We start from the raw sequence: 21,880 nt of genomic DNA on the forward strand, positions 1-21,880 counted from the left end.
ATTAATTTTTTAAATATTTCATTCATTTGATGGAGAGAGAAATCACAAGTTGGTAGAGAGGCAGGCAGAGAGAGGGGGAAGCAGGCTCCCCACTGAGCAGAGAGCCTGATGCGGGGCTCGATCCCAGGACCCTGAGATCATAACCTGAGACCAAGGCAAAGGCTTAACCCAATGAGCCACCCAGGCGCCCCTATCTCCACTTTTTAGACACTGCCCCAGGAACTGGGCATACAGCGCAGAGTGGGACAGACCAGCTTTCAGTCCTGGTCAGACTTAGTAAACAATTAAAATATAGAGTTTTCAGTGCTACAAGGGAGGCAGTGCAGTAGAGATACATAACAGAGATACATACTCTACAACAAAGTCAGGAAAATTTTTCCAGAAAAAAAAGAAAAAGGTAAAATTTATGTGAAAAGTAAAATTCATCTGAATGATAGATTAAAAGAGTGGAGGGTGGATGGGGAGTGTTTGGAGCAAAAGATATGCATGAAGGCTTAGAAGCCACAGACCATTTGTGGAACTGAAAGTTCAGAAGGTCTGAAGTATAGAGGGTGGAGGTGATAGATAAGGTTATTGAGCAAGATGAGAACTAGATCTAACAGTGCAATTAATTGACTTTTTTCAAAGGTGGGGGCATGGTCAGACTTGTGTTTTTAAGAGATTGCTATACTCTCAGTGGAGGATGGAATAGAGGGGTGCTAGCCTGCAGGGAGGGAGATACTAGTTAAAGATACTAGTGACATAAATTGGGGTACTAGTGTCCTAACTGGGGAGAAAGGGCGGTGTTTAGAAGTTTGTTGTTGTTGTTTTATAAAAATCTTTTTAAAAAAAGATTTTTATTTATTTATTTGACAGAGAGAGACACAGCGAGAGAAGGAACACAGCACCGGAATGAGAGAGGGAGAAGCAGGCTTCCTGCTGAGCAGGGAGCCCCATGCAGGGCTCTATCCCAGGACCCTGGGATCATGACCCCAGCGGAAGGCAGATGCTTAAGGACTGAGCCACCCAGGCGCCCCTAAAAGATCTTATTTATTTATTTGACAGAGAGAGAAATTACAAGTAGGCAGAGAGGCAGGTAGAGAGAACTGGGGTGCGGGGAGAAGCAAGCTCTCTGTTGAGCAGAGAACCCAATGTGGGGCTGGATCCCAGGATCCTAAGATCATGACCTGAGCTGGAGGCAGTTGCTTAACCCACTGAGCCACTCAGGCACCCCTAGAAGTGTTTTAAAGTGTTTAAGACGTGATGATTGATTAGAAGGGAAGGAGTGGGCAGGCAAAGAGAAGTCAAAGCTGATCTCCAGGGTTCTGAGCGCAGTTTTCATAAGAATAAGGTTCTGTGAGCTTATTATTTCATATTTTAAAGGAAAATTCAAAGTAAGTGTGGTTACGTGATAGGGAAAAGATGTTATTTTAGTAAGATTTCAATGACGAAAACTCAGAAAATACAAGAGAAAATTACGATCTTTGTGGTTAAGTTTATTACTTATGTTGCTTTAGTTTGTATCAATAGCTTTATCATCCATTTGAGTGGAGAGGTGAATGCTGGAGACATCACCTCTTTTTGCCAAGATCAGGATTCGCCATGGAGGACCAGCCACAGGCTATGAAGTACCAGTCTACTGAGTTTCTTCTGTGACTGTCTTGTTGGATAACCTTGGACCTTGAGTTTCTGAAGTTCGACATCCCTTTTTGCTCCCCCTCTTTCTTCTCCACACTTGACTTAAGAAGGGATAGGACATGGCTCCCATCAATGGACCAGCGACGATTGGGACTCCGCCTTCTAAGTCTCAATCCCGCCCACCTCTCCTTAGACCACACCCCTTTCACTTGGCCCCGCCCCCAAAGAGGTCGTCTCTGATACGACAGAGAATTCTCCACAATCCTGACCTGTAGTAGACCTGAAGGGTGGGATCCAGATCAATCTTTTTTTCCATTTGTCAAATCAAGTGTCTATCTGGCCCCAGTCCCATCCCACTTCGTCTTCAAGCCAAGGATTGGTTGATCTGTTCTTGGTCTCCGGCTCATAATTGGTTCTTTTATTCCACCCTCTCTTCCAGCTTTTGCGGGCGGGATTAGCACGCAGCTTCCTGCTCCTGCCAAAAAAATAAAAGAAGAAAAAGAAAAGAGGAGAGAGGCGAAAGAAAATGTCACGGAGATCTTTGGGTTTTAATTCGCTTTTAATCTTGTCGGTCAGGCCAAACTCTGCCTTTTGATTGGTCTCTCTATCTGCCCATCCCGGCTCGGGGGCGGGATTTCCCCAGGAGACCCACACCTTGTTGCCACTGGCCGAACAGTGCGCCTGTCTGAAGCTACGGGCCCAGGATTGGAGGCAGACGCAGACAGGTGGGCGTGGATTGGCTAGGGCAGCCGGTCAGTGTGAGGCGGGGGCGGGGCCTCGGTGGCTGGTTGCGCGTGTCCGCCGCTGGCTCCGCTCTATCCGGCTTTGCTAGGGGAGGTGAGTCCGGCCGCGGCGGCACCGGCGGCTGAGGAGGCGGCGGCTGAGGAGAAAGCGGCCGGCAGCGACTGAGGAGAAAGCGGCCGCGGGGACGGGAAGCCGGGTGGGGGGGAGGGGGGGAGACGGAGCAGCCTTGAGCCCTGCGGGGGCCGTCGCGCGGGGGGACCCACCCGCTCTCCCCCCCAACCCTCCTCAGCAGAAGCAGCCGGCGGCGGGGGCAGGACTCAGCCCGCTTCCGACTGCACCCCGCCCGCCTCCCGGGGCTCCTATTCTTTGGCCCCGGGACCCTAACCTCATCCCGGGGCGGTTCCCTCTGTCTGCGCGTCCGAGTGTTGCCCACCTCTCTTTCATTCCTCCCTGCACCTTCTTACCTTTACTTTGCCCCGGTTCTCTTTTCTCCTCTCCGTCCTGCCCTGTCGCCTGCTCTGCTTACCCCGTCCCTCCTGCCTCCTTCCCTGGCTCTTTTCTGTTCTGGAAAGTTTAGTACCCCCCTCCAATCAGGTCAGCCTGACTAGGAGTAGGGGGAGATGTAGGAAGGCCTGAGAGTTCGAGGGGGGGGGAAGCTGGTTTCCCTAAAAATTTTCCCCCCATCTTTAGAATTGGGGTGGTTAGAATTTTTTTTTTTTTATATAAAATTGTATTTTTGAGGAGGTGGTAGGTGTTTAGAAAAGGATGTGGGAATGGAAGGGGTAGATGAGTCAAACCTCTTACAAGATTCCAAGGGTGGCGTGTTACCTGATCCTTTTCGTGTGTGGAGTTCAGGGGGTCGGGAGGTTTGGCCTTTATTCCCACATTCAAAGTTGGAACCTCCCCCCAATTAAGGATGGAGTTTTAGTACCCACTTGTGGCAGGAAACCTGGGGGGAAGGGGTCCCTTTTCCTTTTTCTTTTCTTTTCCTTTTTCCTTTCCTTTCCTTTTCCTTTTTCTTTTTCTTCTTTTTTCTTTTTCTTTTTTTTTTTTTTTTTTTTTTGTTTTTTTTTGGCAGTCCACTCCCTTCCACACACGCTCACCCCAAAACTAAACACCAAGTTCCTCTAACTTGTTTGGATTGACTGATGAAGACATAAAGCCAGTTACGCTCCATGTTTTTTGAGGTGGAGTGAGTGGTTTTTCTTCATTTTTAAATGGCCAAATGACAGCTTGACCCAGTTTGCTTTCCCATCAAAGGGCATTTTTTTGAATGTCTCTTTGTGGTGCAAGAGCCAACGCAAAAATGATGGCGGCTTACAATGGCGGTACATCTGCAGCAGCAGCAGGTCACCACCACCACCATCACCACCACCTTCCGCACCTCCCTCCTCCTCACCTTCACCACCACCACCACCCTCAACACCATCTTCATCCGGGGTCTGCTGCCGCTGTCCACCCTGTACAGCAGCATACCTCTTCGGCAGCTGCGGCAGCCGCAGCAGCGGCCGCAGCTGCAGCCATGTTAAACCCTGGGCAACAACAGCCATATTTCCCATCACCTGCACCGGGTCAGGCTCCTGGACCAGCTGCAGCAGCCCCAGCTCAGGTACAGGCTGCCGCAGCTGCTACAGTTAAGGCGCACCACCATCAACACTCGCATCATCCACAGCAGCAGCTGGATATTGAGCCGGATAGACCTATTGGATATGGAGCCTTTGGTGTTGTCTGGTGAGTATCAAAAGAAGAACGCAACTTCTCGTGGTTTCTTCTCATGGTTGTGATTGGGTGCGTCAACAAGTCATGCTTCTCTCCATGTTGACCGAAGTGGAGCGCGTCAACTGAAGGAAGCCACCCTCAACCAGAGGCTCAGTGTGTTGGCTGGCTGGGCTTATGTTTTCGAGTCCTGGGAAATCATGGGAGAGAACACCCTCTGAGGATTCACACACATGTTTGCTGTCTACCCGACTTTTGGTTTAGAACCTAAGCAAGCCACTGAATGTAGGATCATTGGGTGGATGTATGAAATGTGTATTGCTACAGACCTTGGTCATCTCTTAGGTTGGATGGAGTTTGAATCAGTTGCTCAATTGCTGCAGATGTCACAGATGACCCAAACTTGATTCCTTATAATAGTCTTGTCATTGGGTCATACTCTGCATAAGTACTTTGCTCTCCTTTTTCCCTTTTCATTCCTTAATTTGTGATCTTGATCCCCAGAAGGAAGATAGGGTTCATACTTGAACCAGTTAAGTCATTGCTTGAGTGGTTTATTTTAAACCATAAAGCTACAGTTGGGAAGTATGTAGCTTGAGCTTTTTGATAAGAATGCATTAAATATAGCATCACACATGAGTACCACAAATGAGGTCAGTAGACTGTAGCTATGCCGTGGCCCACATTCTGTGTAATGTTCTAGTGTCATTTAGTGTCATTTAGTGTCTCTTAAGTTGCTGTTATCCCTTGGTTGGTTGCTGAAGTAGTATACTTTTTAAACACATGAAACTGCTTCACTTTGGCTAGTGCTAGGGTATTTTTAAAAGTCTTGAGTGCTTCTTAAATGCCACATTTTGTCTATTTGCTCTTCTTAGTAGTCTGGAATAAAATGAATTTATCATTATAGGGCCTTTTGTCAAAACTAGAACAAACTGAATTTTTTTCTCAAGGGTTAAGTAATCTGGTGTGGACAAATGAATTGATGTTTTCAGTGCATTCAAAAATAGATTCTTGTTAATGTCTAGAAAAGCCCCCATCACCACAGGAAAATGAACTTTTTGGAACTAGCCTGGTAAATGTCTCCTTTTGTCATTGTTTTTCAGGCTGTAATTAATACAAGTGTCATGTTTGCTTTGTATCTGGGCATCTTTATATTTCAGATTTTATAATCTAGACTACAATGTGACCTGTTTTTGTTTTGTTTTGCCTTGTTTTGTTTTTAAATTAGTCGGGTCTAGTGTTTTCCCAGCTAGCTCTCCAAGGAGGTTGCTGCAGTGCTCCCTCCAAGGTGTATGGGATTCCTGGTGGGAAGGAGTGTAGCCTGTAATGGTGCCTCTTCAGTCAGTCTGCTCAGGGACCTGTCTGTTCCTGCTTTCATCTCTTCCATATCCTATCTCCAGGGATTGCACTGTGAACTTCCATTCCTTGCCTAACACTTGAGGATTAAAGCTGTGGGGCCTGGGAGGGTGTAGACAGGAAAAAGGTTGTTCCTTGCTTTACATTTTGTCATCTACTGGCTGAGAATTTGTTTGGATTTTCTTAGACCTGGATGCTCTCTTTCATTTTAGTGCTTTACATACAATGCTAAGAACTAGAGCTACTGAAGGGGAAGTGGATTGCAGCATTCACTGTATTCTAAAACTGTTCTACATTTTTCTCGAAAATGATATGACTTGTAGAAGTTTTTGCTTCAAGCCCGTGCTAAAGGAAAAGATTCTTTTTATGGGGAAGAAGGTGAGAAACTGGAGTGCTGAAACATCTCCCACAGCAAACATTCTGGTAGTAGCTCTTCTGAAGTACTTTCATATGAAAAACCGAATGGTTTTGATTTGAGTCCATTCTCTATTCTTTCATTGATTGACCCCTTCCATCACCAGCAGAGTTCATTCCTTGTGCTTGAAGTGTACCTCCTCTGTACACCATCTTCTGTTTTATGCCAGTTGTTTTGTGTTTGCCTTGTCTCACAACATTTGTAAGCCCCTTGAGGGTACGGACTGTATGTACCAGAGTACATCTTTTTCTCCCCTGCACTTAGCACAGTGCTGTGGAATCTTTGCTGCTTGATTACTTGATCTCCTGGTCAGGTTCTTTTCTTCTTTAACCACATTTTTTCCGGTTAGCTGCATTGAGTGTTTTTAATCAGTTGTTACAGGTGAAGTACAATTCAGTATGAAAAAAAGGAAGACTTCCAGGTGTGTATTCTAGTATGCAAATCCTTTTCTATTTTTATATTTACATATTGATGACTTGCTGTCTGAATTGCTTATTACATTTGGAATTTAACTGCTATATAACCTGAGTAAAATTGTTAAAACTAGTGATTTGAACACCAAACCAGAGTGAATTGCACTAGTATTCTGAAATCCAAGCTAAAGATATTAGTGAGGTTTTTTTTTTTTTTTTTTTTACATATTAACTAGCTGAACCATAATTTTCTTTTTAATTTAGGGAACACTTAATGAACCTGAAACTCTTTTATAAAATGATTAAAATGGGACATAAAAAATTTCCCATATGACTACTTGGGCATCGTAAGATTTACTTAGATTCTTATATTTATTTAATGCATTTTGCAAGTATTTTTCTTTTGGGTTACTACACAAAAGGAAACTGCATTTGCTCTTGTCTTTTTCTGGATATGGACCTAAAATTACTAACTGATGGCTGAAAACATTGCATGTAATTTTGAGAGATCCTGTTTTTCCTCTGTGTAGACACGGAAAGATATAGAAGTGGTATAGCATTTTACCAGTCAGATTTATCACTGAACAATTTAGTCAACCATCCTTGATTTATCTCTCTGTTGAATTTAACTATTGGAATAACTTATCAGTATTGGACAGTTGTGTAAAAGTAGTGAATTACCTATTAGCTTGCTGGTAAAGATGGTGCTTTGACAGTTCAATTAAGGTTTCATTAACAACTGTCTGCTGTATTTTATCTCAAAGTAAGGGTTCTAGTTTACCTGGTAATATGATCATGTGGTAGCCTGAGATACATTCATTCCAATGACAGAATATTGTTCATGGGTTATCAAAGCATCATATATAATTTGACCTTCCTTTATCAGATGTCAGGTCTTCAGATGTCCATATGGACATTTTCGTAATGAAAAACCAAAACACAAAACAACCCACAAATGGAAACCTCAGTCATTTGGTGAGGATAATATAAATACCTATTTGTCCAGAGTTCACATTGGCCAGAGGAAAATGTACTCACTTAAACTTAAAAATGTGACAACCTTGGAACAAAAAGTGTTATAGCATAAGGCTTCAGGGACTCATGAAGTGTATAATTTTGAGAGTTGGAGGAAGTTGACCACATGAGAGAGGTTTGGGGACTGCTAAACTCGACCAGTTTTATCAATGACAACCTGAAATACTGATTGGATTAATGGCACATAGCGCCACGTTGATAATGAGTCTGGGAAAAGCTTCCACTTAGAATATTAGTGTTTTGGTTTTTAATTTATCTGATTAATTGAAAGATCAAAGATCCTGGGATTCATTTGGTCTCTTTTCTTTGTACTCCAGGTAAAGTTGGAGAACTTTGAATTTTATTATTCTAATATCTTCAGTGGGTTACTTTTATGTCCGTCTTTCAAAACTTCAGTGTCACTGTAGTGATACTTACTTACTAGCTGTGTCATCTTAATAAATTGTTTAACCTCTCTGTTTCTCATTATAAAATGAGGATAATAATAGCACCTCTCCTAGGATTGGTATGAGGATTAAATGAGATAATCCTTGTAAACCAATGATTACACTGTATAGCATACAGTAAGCATTCAGTGAATGTTAGCTGTTTTTATTGTAGTTATTATTGGTAGAAAAAAACCTGTTGTGTTAATGTATGGAGCAGTGGCTTCATGTATGGCCAGATTTATCAGGTGAAATCAACAACATGCAGACCATTTTTGGAAGCATGACTTCACATACCATAAAGTGCCCCTTAGTTGTGCTATGTGCTATATATCTGTTATTAATTAACAATTAAAAAAACACATTAAAATATACAGAATACATGTTTGCATGGACTTTGCAGGTATTCTAGTCAGTTCATCTGCACTGTTCTAGAAAGTATTATGGATTTATGTAGTGGGAAGGAAATTAATTTTTTCTTTCTCAGAATGTAACAAATGAAGGACATTCTTATCGTCAAAGTTCAGCTTTAGTGGAATCTCATTTTACTTGTGTTTGGATGTAAGAGTGTGAATTGCTAAAGAAGATCCCAGTGAGGTGGGGGAAATATGTGTGATTTAATGAAAAATTATTCAGTGTAAATTCTCATGTGTGGCAGATAGCATCTAGCTTGCTCATCTTGTGAAAATTAGAGGCATCATTTTTTTGTGATGTTTTCTTTGGTCCTTTTATGCCTTGGATAGCCAGCTTCAGTTTGGAAAAATGGGGGATGCTTTTGGGATATGTTTGGGGAAAATCCTAGAGTTAGTTGCATTAGAAAGTATAGTGGAGTAAAAAAAAAAAAGTATACTGGAGTATATTCTGTTAACTGTGTTTTATAGTTTAAGAATTTGTAGTATTGAGAAGTTTCTCTATCAGCCAGGATTAACTGCCACAGCTGGATTCATTGGTGGTGGGGGGGGGGGGTTTGGTGTGCTCTGCTTTGTGAAAAGAGCTTTGAAGAAGCAGAGCCTGCACCATAAAAAGGAAACGGTCTCTCTTCTAGACATAACAAAGCATCCGTGTGAAACTAGAAATGTGGAAATCTATATTGTTAATTTTAACTACAAACGAATTTACTTTTAGAAACTGCAAGTTCATGGTCATAAAGTAGAAAAGTCAGAGAGAATAAAAGTAACACAATCTAATGATAATGAACTGGTTTTTTGGCAATACAAACGCTATAGCCTTTAACATTGGAAGTCATTTTGTACTTGGCTCCTGACAAGATTTTTCCAAATTATATTTAAAAACCAAAAATAAAATAAAACCATAATACAACAAAAGAACTCCTTTTATTCACAACAAAAGAAACTCTTTTTATTCTTGGGCAGAAATTTTATGTTACTGATTACTAGCTTAGAAAGAAAGATAAATATTTTTTATTAAGAGAAAACGTTTCAGAAAGAATTGCCATTTCAAACAAGCTAAAACAACAATATCCTTCAAAACTACATGCAACTTAAAAAAAAAGATTTTATTTATTTATTTGAGAGAGAGAATGAGAGAAAGCATAAACGGGGGAGTGGCAGAGAAAGGGGGAGAAGCAGGCTTCCCACTAAGCGGGGAGCTCATCTCCGGGTGCTTGATCCCAGGATCCTGAGATCATGATCTGGGTCGAAGGCAGGTGCTGAACTGACTTAGCCACTCAGACACCCCTACATCCCACTTTTTTAGGCATCACTTAGTACCACCAGTACATGTTCTGAAAAAAAGATGGGGGCAGATAAAGTTAGCTTTCAGATGCTTGCTGGAAGAAGAAGAATATTTGCAAAATATATTAATTGAATGTTTGTTTGAATTTAAGTTTTGGGGTTTCTGGGGCTTTACCATGAGCAATTATAGAAATGTTGTTCCATGATACAGAAGGCCATCCTCTAATACAGTATTGGAATATTTCGTTATCTTCACAACTTGGTGTATTAGAGTTTTCATTGACTTCTATATTGTAGAATTGAGTGACTGTTCTTGATTGTTTTTATTAGATTTGCTGATATTCTAGCAGTTAAAGAATCAACTGTTTATGTGATGTATATTTCTTTTTTATGCTAATTTTATTTCTTTGATGGTAATTGTGAAGGCCAAAGAAACTTTCCCATTTGTCATCCAACCAAATGGAAAGAAGTCATTGGGTAGAAGCTCTTTCATTATAAAGTTCTATTTGGGTTATATTTATGATTCCCTGTGCATCCATAATACTCCAGTGAATTATTTGTTGATTGGGTCATCTAAAGCAGATCAACAGTGATTTCCTAACTAATACAGTTTGTCAGTTTGATCCGGTTGTTGCTTAGGGGTAACACAGAGAGTGCCTGAGGCAACAGTTGTAATACTGTCAATAAGCATGTGACACGTCATCATAGACTTGTTGGTAGTTCTAAGGTACCTAACCAAGAGACATTGGAAAAAATTCTAGTACTCTGGCATTATGAAAAGGAAACTAAGGAAACTGTTGAGTTGTACTCTAACAGTTAAGTATAATGGTGTGAGTAGAGGAAGTGTGTACAGTGATGTCTGTCATTGATTATAATTGGCTGTTTTTACTTATACCTAGCTTCATATCTGAGTTTTGAATTAGTTTGTGTAATTGGATCATACCTACTATCAGACAGAGGGTTTTGACATTGCTGGAACTCACTAGTCAGTGTATTTTTATTATCAACCTGCTATGGCCCAGCACCACTGTAGACTGTAATGAGGATATTTAGTTCTGTAAATAATTTTACAAACTCTGTCAAGCTTCTGCTATTATCTATTCTTTGCTTGTACTGGCATATAGAGTTTAGTTATGATACTGCCCTAAAGGAGCTTACAGTTAAGTAAACAGGGTGTAAAATAATACATCCCTGCTTTCAGGGAGTCTTGATGGAGAGTTGAAACTCAATTTGAAATAAAAACAAAAGGATGGGGTCCCTGGGTGGTTCAGTCAGTTAAGTGTCTGTCTTCAGCTCAGATCATGATCCCAGGGTCCTGGGACCAAGCCCTGCATCAGGTTCTCTGCTCCGTGAGGAGCCTGCTTCTCCCTCTCCCTCTGTGTGCTCCCCCTGCTTGTGTTCTCTGTCTCTGTCAAATAAAGAAATGAAATCTTAAAAAAAAAGAAAAAAATGAGGATATATTTTCACTTGTTCTTACAATACTTATTTATTGGTGATAAGAGGGACTTAAAGAAGATTATGATCTAGTGGAAGAAAGAGACTCATAAATGGATAATTATAATTCATTCCATTGATACAATAGTAGTCGATACGTAGTAGTAGATATGATTCAATAGAGATATTCCCTGGATATTACGGAAAAAGGAGGGATTTCTGTGGAAGGCATGAATTTTTTTTTCTTTCTTTCTTTCTTTTATAAAGATTTTATTTATTTATTTGACAGAGAGATCACAAGTAGGCAGAGAGGCAGGCAGAGTGAGAGAGGTGGGAAGCAGGCTTACCGCTGAGTAGAGAGCCCCATGTGGGGCTCGATCCCAGGACCCTGGGACATGACCTGAGCCGAGGGCAGAGGCTTTAACCCACTGAGCCACCCAGGCGCCCTGGTATGAATGTTTTCTAGAAGAGGTAATATCTCAACTGAGTTTCAAGAACCAGAGCTAATGGGGAAGAGCATTCTAGATGGATGTGTTCCTACGCAAGAGACTGTAGGTCTGAAGTTACTGAAATTAAAGTGCCGTGGAGAGGGTGGGAGGCGATAGGGTGGCACAAACTAAAGCTGGACCTGGAAGTTGGAGTATTCTGCTGAAGAGACCACTGGTAGTGGGAGAGGGGCAAAGCTTACACTTTTTATGAATAAAGCACGTGTATACATAACAAATGTATGGCATATCTATGGTGTTAAAATTTCACGGGGAATCCGGGGGAAAAATATCTAAAAAGGCTCCTTGGAGGGGGTGATAATGAAAAAAGTTGAAATACTGGGAATGGCAACTATGGAAAGTTTTTAAGATTAGAGAGTGACTTGTTCAGAGATACATATGTGTATATTTTGACATATAAAGAGAGAGTGGAGGTAGCTGAGGCCTGAGCCTGAGGAGGAATGTTCTCAGTTGTCAGTGGAAATTATTGGAGGCAGAACTAAAGGGCAGTCAGATAGGAAAATGTGTTCATAGTGATTGACAACCTATGCATGGCAGAAGATTGTTAGGAAGATGGGAGTGATCTTTGGTACAGATAAAAAAAAGTCAAAGAAAATGACGGGGAGAAAAGACCATTGAATTTAGCAGGTAGGTCATTGATGGTATTTGAGAGCACAATTGTGTATGTGGTTTTTTTTCCTCTCTGATATATAAATGTGTGTGTGGTGTGTGTGTGTGTGTGTGTATACACATTTGATTCTAAAGAATGTCTTGGGGCGCCTGGGTGGCTCAGTGGGTTAAAGCTTCTGACTTCGGCTCAGGTCATGGTCCCAGAGTCCTGGGATCGAGCCCCGCATCAGGCTCTGCAGGGAGCCTGCTTCTCCACCTCTCTCTGCCTGCCTCTCTGCCTACTTGTGATCTCTGTCAAATGAATAAAATCTTTAAAAAAAAAAGAATGTCTTAAGTATTAGCAGCATTCTGCTTTATTATTAATAAAATTCTCCCAAATCCCAAGTTTTTATTTCCAGTTTAATAAACCAGAGAATTTAGTGTTTATCATGTTCAAGGTGCCATTTGTTTGCAAAGTATTCTTTTAATGACCGGGTAATAGAGTACTCAACTAAACTTGTTAGGAGACAAGTTTCTGGTCCTGCCTTGCTGCCAACAACCCTATGACCTTGATAAAGTTATTTAAGTTTTCTGGGTCTTGGTTTCCTCATTTGTAAAAGCCTGTGTTTCCTAAGTTTCTATTGTAAAATTGCATTAATATTTATAAAGCATTGTAGCTTTATTTGTGGACAACTCAAGTCTGTTATTGACCATATGACACCTTTCTTCAAGACTACAGATGTTGGGGCGCCTGGGTGGCTCAGTGGGTCAAGCCGCTAGGGTCCTGGGATCAAGTCCCGCATCGGGCTCTCTACTGGGCAGGGAGCTTGCTCTCTCTCTGCCTGCCTCTCTGTCTACTTGTGATCTCTGTCTGTCAAATAAATAAATAAAATCTTTAAAAAAAAAAAAAAGACTACAGATGTTGAATAGCTTCTAAAATTATTTAAAGGAAGAATGAGATAAATGTCACCCTATTCCAGTGTGGTGACTTTCATAGAGTTTTCAAATTCGGGATCACATTTTAAAAGTGCAGTTTGTCCAAGACATTTATTTTCTTCTATTGGCTTACTGGTAAGGATTATACATACTTAGTTATGAAGAGCCTGCCTGTTTGCAGATGAACTATCAGTTCCTTCCTAAATGTAAATTTGATACTGTTTTTCTGGTAATATTTTACGTTTTAGCATTCTAGATTTATATTCTTGCTTTCCTAAATATTTGGAGTGATTTTAATTTTTTTTTTTTTTTAAGATTTTATTTATTTGACAGAGATCACAAGTAGGCAGAGAGGCAGGCAGGGAGAGAGGAGAGTGGAGGAAGCAGGCTCCCTGCCGAGCAGAGAGCCCTATGCGGGGCTCCATCCCAGGACCCTAGGATCATGACCTGAGCTGAAGGCAGAGACTCTAACCCACTGAGCCACCCAGGCGCCCCTGATTTTTAAAATCTTAAATAAAATTTAATATTAAATACTTTGTCTTTTTGTGTGCATGTGGGTAATAGCTATAGTGATTTGGAGGCCAGTGCTTACATTAGCAAGTTGATTTACAGTATCTCGTTTTTAGAAATCTTTCTCTCTCTCTCTCTCTCTCTCTTTTTTTTTTTTTTAAAGATTTTACTTATTTATTTGACAGAAAGACAGCGAGAGAGGGAACACAAGCAGGGGGAGTGGGAGAGGGAGAAGCAGACTTCCCACTGAGCAGGGAGCTGTATGCAGGGCTCCATCCCAAGACCCTGGGATCATGACCTGATCTGAAGGCAGATGCTTAATGACTGAGCCACCCAGGCACCCTTCAGATGGGTTTTTGAGACACAAATATTTTGACCCTCAACGTGATGTTTTCAGTCAACATTTATTAAGAAACAAATATTTGTGTGTCTCTCTCTTTTTAAAGGAATCTCTTTTAAATTCTGAATTTGGGTAGGGAATTTACTAGTTGGCAGATTCACCTAGCACAAAATGAGCTGTGTCACAGCTTTAAGGCTGTAGCCATTTGGGCATACAATGCCCAGAGAGAGCCGGAGTGTGACTTCCTAAAGCTTCTACACAATAGAAGGGGAGCATTTTCACAGAAGCCCTCAGCAAACTAGCAGCACTGTCCAGTAGATACATAATGCAAGCCACATATGTGATTTAAAATTTTCTAGTGGCCACATTAAAAAATGTGTAAAGAAACAGGTGAAATTAATTTTAGTAATACATTTTTTATTTAACACCTTTAGCCAAAATACTGTCATTTTAGCATGCTATTACTATGAAAATTATTAAGTAGATATTTTACATTCTTTTTTCTTTTTTCATATAAAATGTACTGACTACCTTATTGTCCAGCACAGTAGTAGAGTCTCTTTGACCTTTATTGGGTTGTATACTGATTTCTGAACAAATGATGTCATTAGAGTTAGTGTTACTTTTGGAATAATTAGGTCCACCCTGGACCTGGAGAGGAAGTCAGTTTTAAGTGGAAAGGATGAATTCCTGCAACAGATGCTAGGAAGGCAGTTATTAGTTACCAAGAATGCATTCATCTAACTTATATTAGACTCAGAAGATCTTGACCGGGTGCATTTATTTATAGAGCAAAGTGGAATGATGCTCTCTGTAGAGAAGTTGTCCTGTCTGCCTTGAATCATTTGGAGTCTTTTCATTTTCTTTTCTGAAGTCTTGTTTGCCTAAGATACCAGAAGGTAAAATTGGTACCTGATCCTTGCCATGTTTGCTTTCCTTCCCAGTTAGATCAAATACCCTCCATTGATTTCTTTCCTCTCTCAGTGTTGTGGTTTTGTTATCTAGATAAAGTTCTCAGTCTTGTTTTCAATTTCAGTAGTGTTGGGCTCAGTATTGTCAGGCAGCAACTCCTTACAGGGGAATGGACAACACAGAAACTTACTGTTTATCCATTCCTTGACCTAAAATTCTTGCTCTGAGCTACAGAGAAAAGGTGAAGAGAGACATTTGAACAAATAGATAAAATTAGTCATTTGACCCAGATTGCAGCTGTTTTTTTTTTTTTTTCTGTCTGCATGGATAAAAACCATCCTCCAATTTGCATAAGCAGGTGATTTTTCTTACATGCTAATTTTCTTAATGTACCATGGCAGAGAGCTGCAGATTTGCAAATTGTGTAAGTAAATTGAAATAAACCAGGTGACTTTGTTTCGCTTTATTATCTTACCAGTACAGAAGTACCCAAAGGGTGCAATTATCGGGTGATTATCTCATTGCACATCTAAGTTAACAGGCAGCCTGGTGCAAAGGTTTTTGGTTGTTTTTTCCCCCCCTTTCTTCTCTACCTCTCTCTCATTTTAGTTTTTAAAAATAGGAAACTGTTGATTTCTATATTTACCTTGACATGGCTAAAATTTTGGTAATACAGATGTGGGGAAATTTGAACTTTATTCAAAGTAATCCAGAAGCCAAAAAAAATTGGCAAGTAATGTAGGTACTGTGCAGGAAAAGGGACACATGTATACTTGGTTTGTGTTTGAATTGCCTGAGAGAATTAGGTGAGAACTTCAACCATGTTTAATTGGTTGGCTTCCTCTGTTTTCCTTTTCCCAGGTTCTACATGTTGCAGGAATTGGGATTATTATGAAGGTAACTGGGTGGGTATTAAAGCCAGTATTCAAAACGAATATTATGTGTATCCTTTTAAAAAATCAAAATAATTATAATACACTTTGAAATATCATTTCAATATGTCAGACATTTTAGAAAGGTACAACAGTTAGTTTAAGGGGCTCTTTTCCCAGAAGATTTACGAGGACAAAGAATATCAATTAAAGTGACTTCCTTGTATTAAAAACAATATTTACAGGGGCGCCTGAGTGGCTCAATTGGGTTATGCCTCTGCCTTTGGCTCAGGTCATGGTCTCAGGGTCCTGAGATTGAGCCCCACTTCCGCTTCAGGCTCTCTGCTCAGCAGGGAGCCTGCTTCCCCCTCTCCCTCTGCCTGCCCCCCTGCCTACTTGTGATCTTTCTCTCTCTCTCTCTCTTTCAAATAAATAAATAAATAAACAAATCTTTAAGGAAATTTAAAAAACTTCTTTTAAAAAAATAATATTTCCAAACAATAAATTCCATTATTAATCTTAGCAATTAATTTTGTTGGATTCCTCAGATGTTACAGTATTATTTACCTAGGGATATGTATGGAGATTAAATTATATTCCTTGTAGTGTGGAAGTAATGATTTTGAAATGAATCATAATTGTAAGCTAGCAAATTAAAAGTTTGGCCAGGCTTTTTATCTCAGCACTTACGTATTATTTCTTTTCAGTTTAAAGAAAAGTAGTTCAGAAGAACTTTGAGAACAAAAGCAGGGAAAGAATGACCAAAGAAGGACAAAATTTAAGTACAAAGGGACTGTATGGGTTAGTAGTTAAGAGCCAGTACTATGATTATAGACTGGATTTAAATCTTGACTCTGCTCTCTCACTTAACCTCTGTGTGCCTCATGGTCGTAGTGCATAGAATGGGAATAGTAATAGTGTATCTGTTTCAAAGTGGTTATTATATGGATTATATGAATCCATATATATGTAAAGTCAGAGAACTGTGCCTGGCCCTAGGTATGTGTTGACTCTTGTAATCTATTACCAGTTTGAGTGAAAATGTAGTACCTCCTTAAAGTTTACTAATTTAGGGTAAATAACCCAACAGCGTTTGACTGTTGATAGATGTGTGACTATCTCTGACATATATATTTTTTTTACCGATTAGCTCCTGCCATTTTTGAAAAGTCATTCAAATTGTAGAATGCCTTCCAAATGTAAAATTACTTTTAGCACATAAAAGGAGGGTTTTCCCTTTCTAACTCCAGCTCCCTCCTCCCAGCTCATTATCAAAGTAACAATACCTTTATTGTAGGAAACTTGAAAAATACAGAATTGTAACCTACAACTCAGAGATAGCACTGATAGATAGCATATGATACTTTATCCCCCCCCCCCCAATTTTGCATCTGTAAAGTGTGTTTGTAAAGAGTTGGGATCAAGATTGCATTGGGTATTTACATTTTTGTATTTTGTTTGTTTCACTGCATTACAAAGATTTTGGGTGTTGTGGTGGTGGTGGTGTTTTGGAGAGCTAATTTTTTCATTCTCGGAAGCCTAGAGCTCTATCTTGAAAGGAATTAGAGTTTGAAGATACTTTAGAATGCATCTAGTGTAACTGCCTCATTTTTTAAATGGGAAAATTGAGACCCCGGGAAGCTAAGAGATTAGTTCAAGGTCACACAGCTGGTTAGAAGCTGAGCCAAAACCTTTGCTCTTTTGCTGCTTTACTAGTAATACCTGTTCAACTTAATGCCCATTGAAACTGGAAGAAATGTTCTTATAAAAGCAAAACAAACAAAAAACAAAAACTCTGAATGGAGCCAGGAATAGTGCATCTGGGGAAAAAAAAAAGAATATTTACTCCATTGGTTGCTTTTTGTGCACCAGTGACTCTAAGGTTTCTGGTAAAAGTTTAATGTCGTGAGCCACAAGGCTTTTGGTGGAAAACAGCTGGGTCTCTTCATATTATATATAATTGTGTTGTATATCCTCTTTGAGAGTATTGTGCTCCCCTCTTACTTTTTGAAAAATTTTAAACCTCAGAAAATATAAAAGAATTGAACTGTGATAATTACATAGACTATTCCTTCAGATTAACATTTTGTGACTTTTGTTTTATCTAGTTAGAGGCTATTTCTACAGAATTTGCTGAGATTGGGTTAATGGTCACTGCCTCAACTTGTTGTCCCATGTAAGTTTTGTAAGTTCTCGCAACTAGAGAAGGAACTGGATATTTTCAAGCTTGTGACTTTTGGAATGCTATTTATTCTCCTAATACTTAAAGGAAAATTCAGTGTGAATCAAATGTGTAACTGAAACATATACCAGTCAAAACTAGGCTTCAGGCAGAATAGAAATATTCCATTCTGCAAAGTTTTTCTTTTTTGTGGTATTCATCTCAGGTTGGGAGTAAAGGGGCATTTTAAATAATCTAATTTCTGGTTTCACAATTTTATGACAGAGGACATCATTGAGGATACAACATTGTTGAAGCTAAATTTTAAGTTACTGTAGTTTTTTTTTTTTTTAAGTAAATTACCCTGTTAGTCACATGAGCTGATGATGCTGTGATTTGTGTCACCCACTTCACTGCTCTGTATTTCTCAGTACCAAATAATTCCTTTGTTAAACTCATTTTCAGTAAATGAGCCATTGTTTCCCTAGGGGTAATGATTATTTCTATATATAGCCCAAATTCCTAAGAAATAGCTTTTAAAGTTTAAAATATTAGTAATTGGTTGTGGTTGAAATCATTGCTCTGTGTATATCAAGGCACAACTATGTCTATGAAAAGGGCAGCTGTTGTGTTTGCTCCCTAGGCTACAATATGAGATATTATGCTTACTGGAAACCAACTGACAAGTCTTTAAAAAAGAAGTCTTTTGGTTTATGTGCAAAAAAGGGTTGTTTTATTGAATCTACCCAGCTCTTACATTACATAGTTTCATAACGTAAACACCTAGAATGAGGTAGCTGGAGTTCAAATCTAAATGGCTTGTGACAGGTAAGGAAATATATAGGCAACAGATACTGGTTTACTTGATACAGTTGATGTCAGTATCTGCAAATAAATTGTTGACGACTTAAAGTAACTGAGCAGTAAAGACATTACATTTGGGACACTGATGTTTAACTGGTGTAGATGCTGAAGATCTAGTTTTCAGCATATATCAGCTTATCTCCATAGGTGGGCAAACTTTAAATAACTAGTTTTTATACCTAGATTTTTTTCCTTTTAGAGTAGATGCTTGTTTCTTAGACAAATTAAAATCGGCTTCTGTCCTTTCCCTCTCAATGCAAATAAAAGCAAATGCTTACAACCACTTATGACAAACTTTAAACCCATCGATACACTGAAAATGATGAGTGTTTCAAGGACTGGGGCCATGTCTCATTTGTATCTCCAGTGCCAAATGTGGTCTTGGTGGGTACTTATTGTTTGTTGTGACCTTGAAAGTTGCTAATGCTAAATTTGATGTGGTGGTGACTGTCAAAGAAGAGTACTATCATTGGCCCTTGCCATTATATAGATCCCTCCTTCCTCATACACTGCAGGAATTTTTAGGAAGGAACACTTGGAGAGTGGTATTCAGACTGCCCCATGATAGTGATTTTGTTTTATGGGGTTTGGATTTTTTTTTTTTTTTAAGAGTTAGGAGCCCTAATCTAAAAATAGTATATAGTAACCAACTCTCCCTCCAAATAGTCATTATTTTGCTACTGCTTTCTGTAGTCTACTTTTTGGGGCAGGGGGCAGAGAGAGAGTAGGGAAGAGAGAGAGAGAATCTTTTTTTTTTTTTTTTTTTTTTAATTTTTTTTTAATTTTTTTTTTAAATTTTTTTTTTTATAAACATATATTTTTATCCCCAGGGGTACAGGTCTGTAAATCACCAGGTTTACACACTTCACAGCACTCACCAAAGCACATACCCTCCCCAGTGTCCATAATCCCACCCCCTTCTCCCAAACCCCCTCCCCCCAGCAACCCTCAGTTTGTTTTGTGAGATTAAGAGTCACTTATGGTTTGTCTCCCTCCCAATCCCATCTTGTTTCATTTATTCTTGAGAGAGAGGATCTTAAACAGGCTCCACAACCAGTGCGGAGCCCAATATGGAGCACAGTCCCATTATCCTGAGATCATGACCTGAGCCGAAATCAAGAATCAGTTGCTTAACCAACTGAACCACCTAGTTGCCATCTATAATCTACTTTTAAGTTAAGAATGCTGTTGAATAGTTTAGAAAAAATACATTCTTGATGCAGAACTGTGATCTCATGTTATAAAAATGGAAACTATGTCTACAGTCGCATCTCCTACATAAAAACATACCAAAGTCGTCCCTGATGCTAGCACAGGAAAAAAAAAAATATGTTCAATTCTAAGCTCCATATTCCATTCTATAAACTTGTGAATAAATGACAGATTAGTATGTGGTAGCCATGCTCTTTAAAGTTAGTGAGAAAGAATGGTTTAATTCAGTGGTGTGCTGGTTTATGTTTCACAGGGTCTCTGAAAAATAAAACAGCCCTGGTTTGTAGGGCCTGCCAAATTCCTGTGGTGTAAATATTCCTGTAATGGCCAATTTCAGGCTACCAATGTGAAGTCACCAAATGCCTAAATTGGAAAAAGAAACATAATAGCACACCATTACAAAGTATTTTTACCCTACAGGTAAAGAAGATGTTAACCTTGAGAGTATAATATTAAGATAATTAGGAAATGATGATTTCAGAGTATTTATTACTTTTGTTTTGATTTATTACCCGGTAAGCTTATATAATTTAATTTTTAATAATGCCTGTGTATCACAGTCCGCTTGCAAAATACCAGAAAATGTAATAATCTCTCAGGGGCCAGTATGAACCAGCTCTAACACACCACTGATTTATTAAATCTTTGTTGGGAGGGTTCGCTAGTGTTGGGGAGAGATGAAATCGGATCCATATTTATCAAAAAGTCCCAGGTGGATTAAAAATTTAAGTGTAAAAATATAAAGCCAAAAATAAGAAAATATGGATAACTATTATTATCATCTTACAGGGGAAGACTTATTACCTTGATTTCAAAGCAAGAAAAAATATCAGACTTGTCTGTGTAGATATTTATGAGGTGTATTTGGTAAAATACACCATAAAAAGCCTAAAAGGGGAAAAAAAATGCTGGAGGGAAATATTGGCAACATATATGAAAGACAGAAGTTAATATCTTAAATACTTAAAGAGCTCTTAAAATCAGTGAGAAGTAAGGGTGATTAACCTAACTAAATATTGGCAAAAGCTAGAGAATGGGCTGTTTGTAGAAGAAATAAAATTTGTTTAAAAACATTTGAAAAAGATTCTTATTTTCATTCATAAAGAAATGCAGAAATAGGATATCACTTTTAACCTGCTTGATTGACTTTTAAAAAAAAATTATTTATTTGAGAGAGGACTAGCAGGCATGAGTAGGCAGGGGCAAAGGAAGAAGGATATGGGTATGTTTCTTTTGGTGGTGATGAAAACGTTAAACCTGCTAAACCTAAAGTGGGTCTCGACCCCGGGACCCCAAGATCATGATGGTAAATGTCAGAGGCTTAACCAATTGAGCCACCCAGGTGCCCTGCTAGATTGACATTTTTTTAAAAAGTGATAGCTCTTTCAGTTGTTACAGATGTAATAAAACAGATACTCAAACTTTTGATAATAGTGTAGTTGGGTAGAGACTTTCTGGGAGAGCAGTTTCTCAAAACTGAATGTACATGCCCTTTTTTTTTTTTTTTTTTTTTTAAGATTTTATTTATTTATTTATTTGACAGAGAGAGATTACATGTAGGCAGAGAGACAGGCAGAGAGAGAGAGAGGAGGAAGCAGGCTCTCCGCTGAGCAGAGAGCCCGATGTGGGACTCAATCCCAGGACTCTGGGATCATGACCTGAGCCGAAGGCAGCGGCTTAACCCACTGAGCCACCCAGGCGCCCCGAATGTACATACCCTTTAACTGGAGATGTCATTGAGCTTACAGATGCAAAGATGTATTCACAAGGAAAGCAACCTAAATGTCTGTGAGTAGTGGAGTGGTTATCTTTGAAAGATACTCACAATTTATTAAGTGAAAATCAGTGTCAAAGATTGCCCCCCCCCCCTTTTAAAGATTTTATTTGACACACAGAGAGAGAGAGAGAACACAAGAGAGGGACTATAAGTAGGGAGAGTGAGAGAGGGAGAAGCAGGCCTCCCAATGATCAGGAAGCCCAATGCAGGACTTGATCCCAGGACGCTGGGATCATGACCTGAGCCAAAGGCAGACGCCTAACAACTGAGCCTTTGTTCCCTTTAAAAAAAAAAGAATTACTCATATGTTCCAGGAAAGTCTGGGACGATATCTGCCAGTAATGGTTTTAGTG

General features: G+C 39.5%; 1 protein-coding gene across 1 annotated transcript in view; it reads left to right on the forward strand.

The window, feature by feature from the left end:
* The first annotated feature begins 2,391 nt into the window (after nucleotides 1-2,391).
* NLK (nemo like kinase) overlaps nucleotides 2,392-21,880 on the forward strand; it is a 170,553-nt gene continuing 151,064 nt past the window's right edge. The window contains exon 1 of the mRNA XM_059150511.1: nucleotides 2,392-4,092. Within this exon, the coding sequence (XP_059006494.1) occupies nucleotides 3,635-4,092 (458 nt within the window). The 5' untranslated portion in view covers nucleotides 2,392-3,634. The remainder of the gene's footprint in view (nucleotides 4,093-21,880) is intronic.

Source organism: Mustela lutreola, chromosome 15, assembly GCF_030435805.1.
Source record: "Mustela lutreola isolate mMusLut2 chromosome 15, mMusLut2.pri, whole genome shotgun sequence".
NCBI lineage: Eukaryota > Metazoa > Chordata > Mammalia > Carnivora > Mustelidae > Mustela > Mustela lutreola.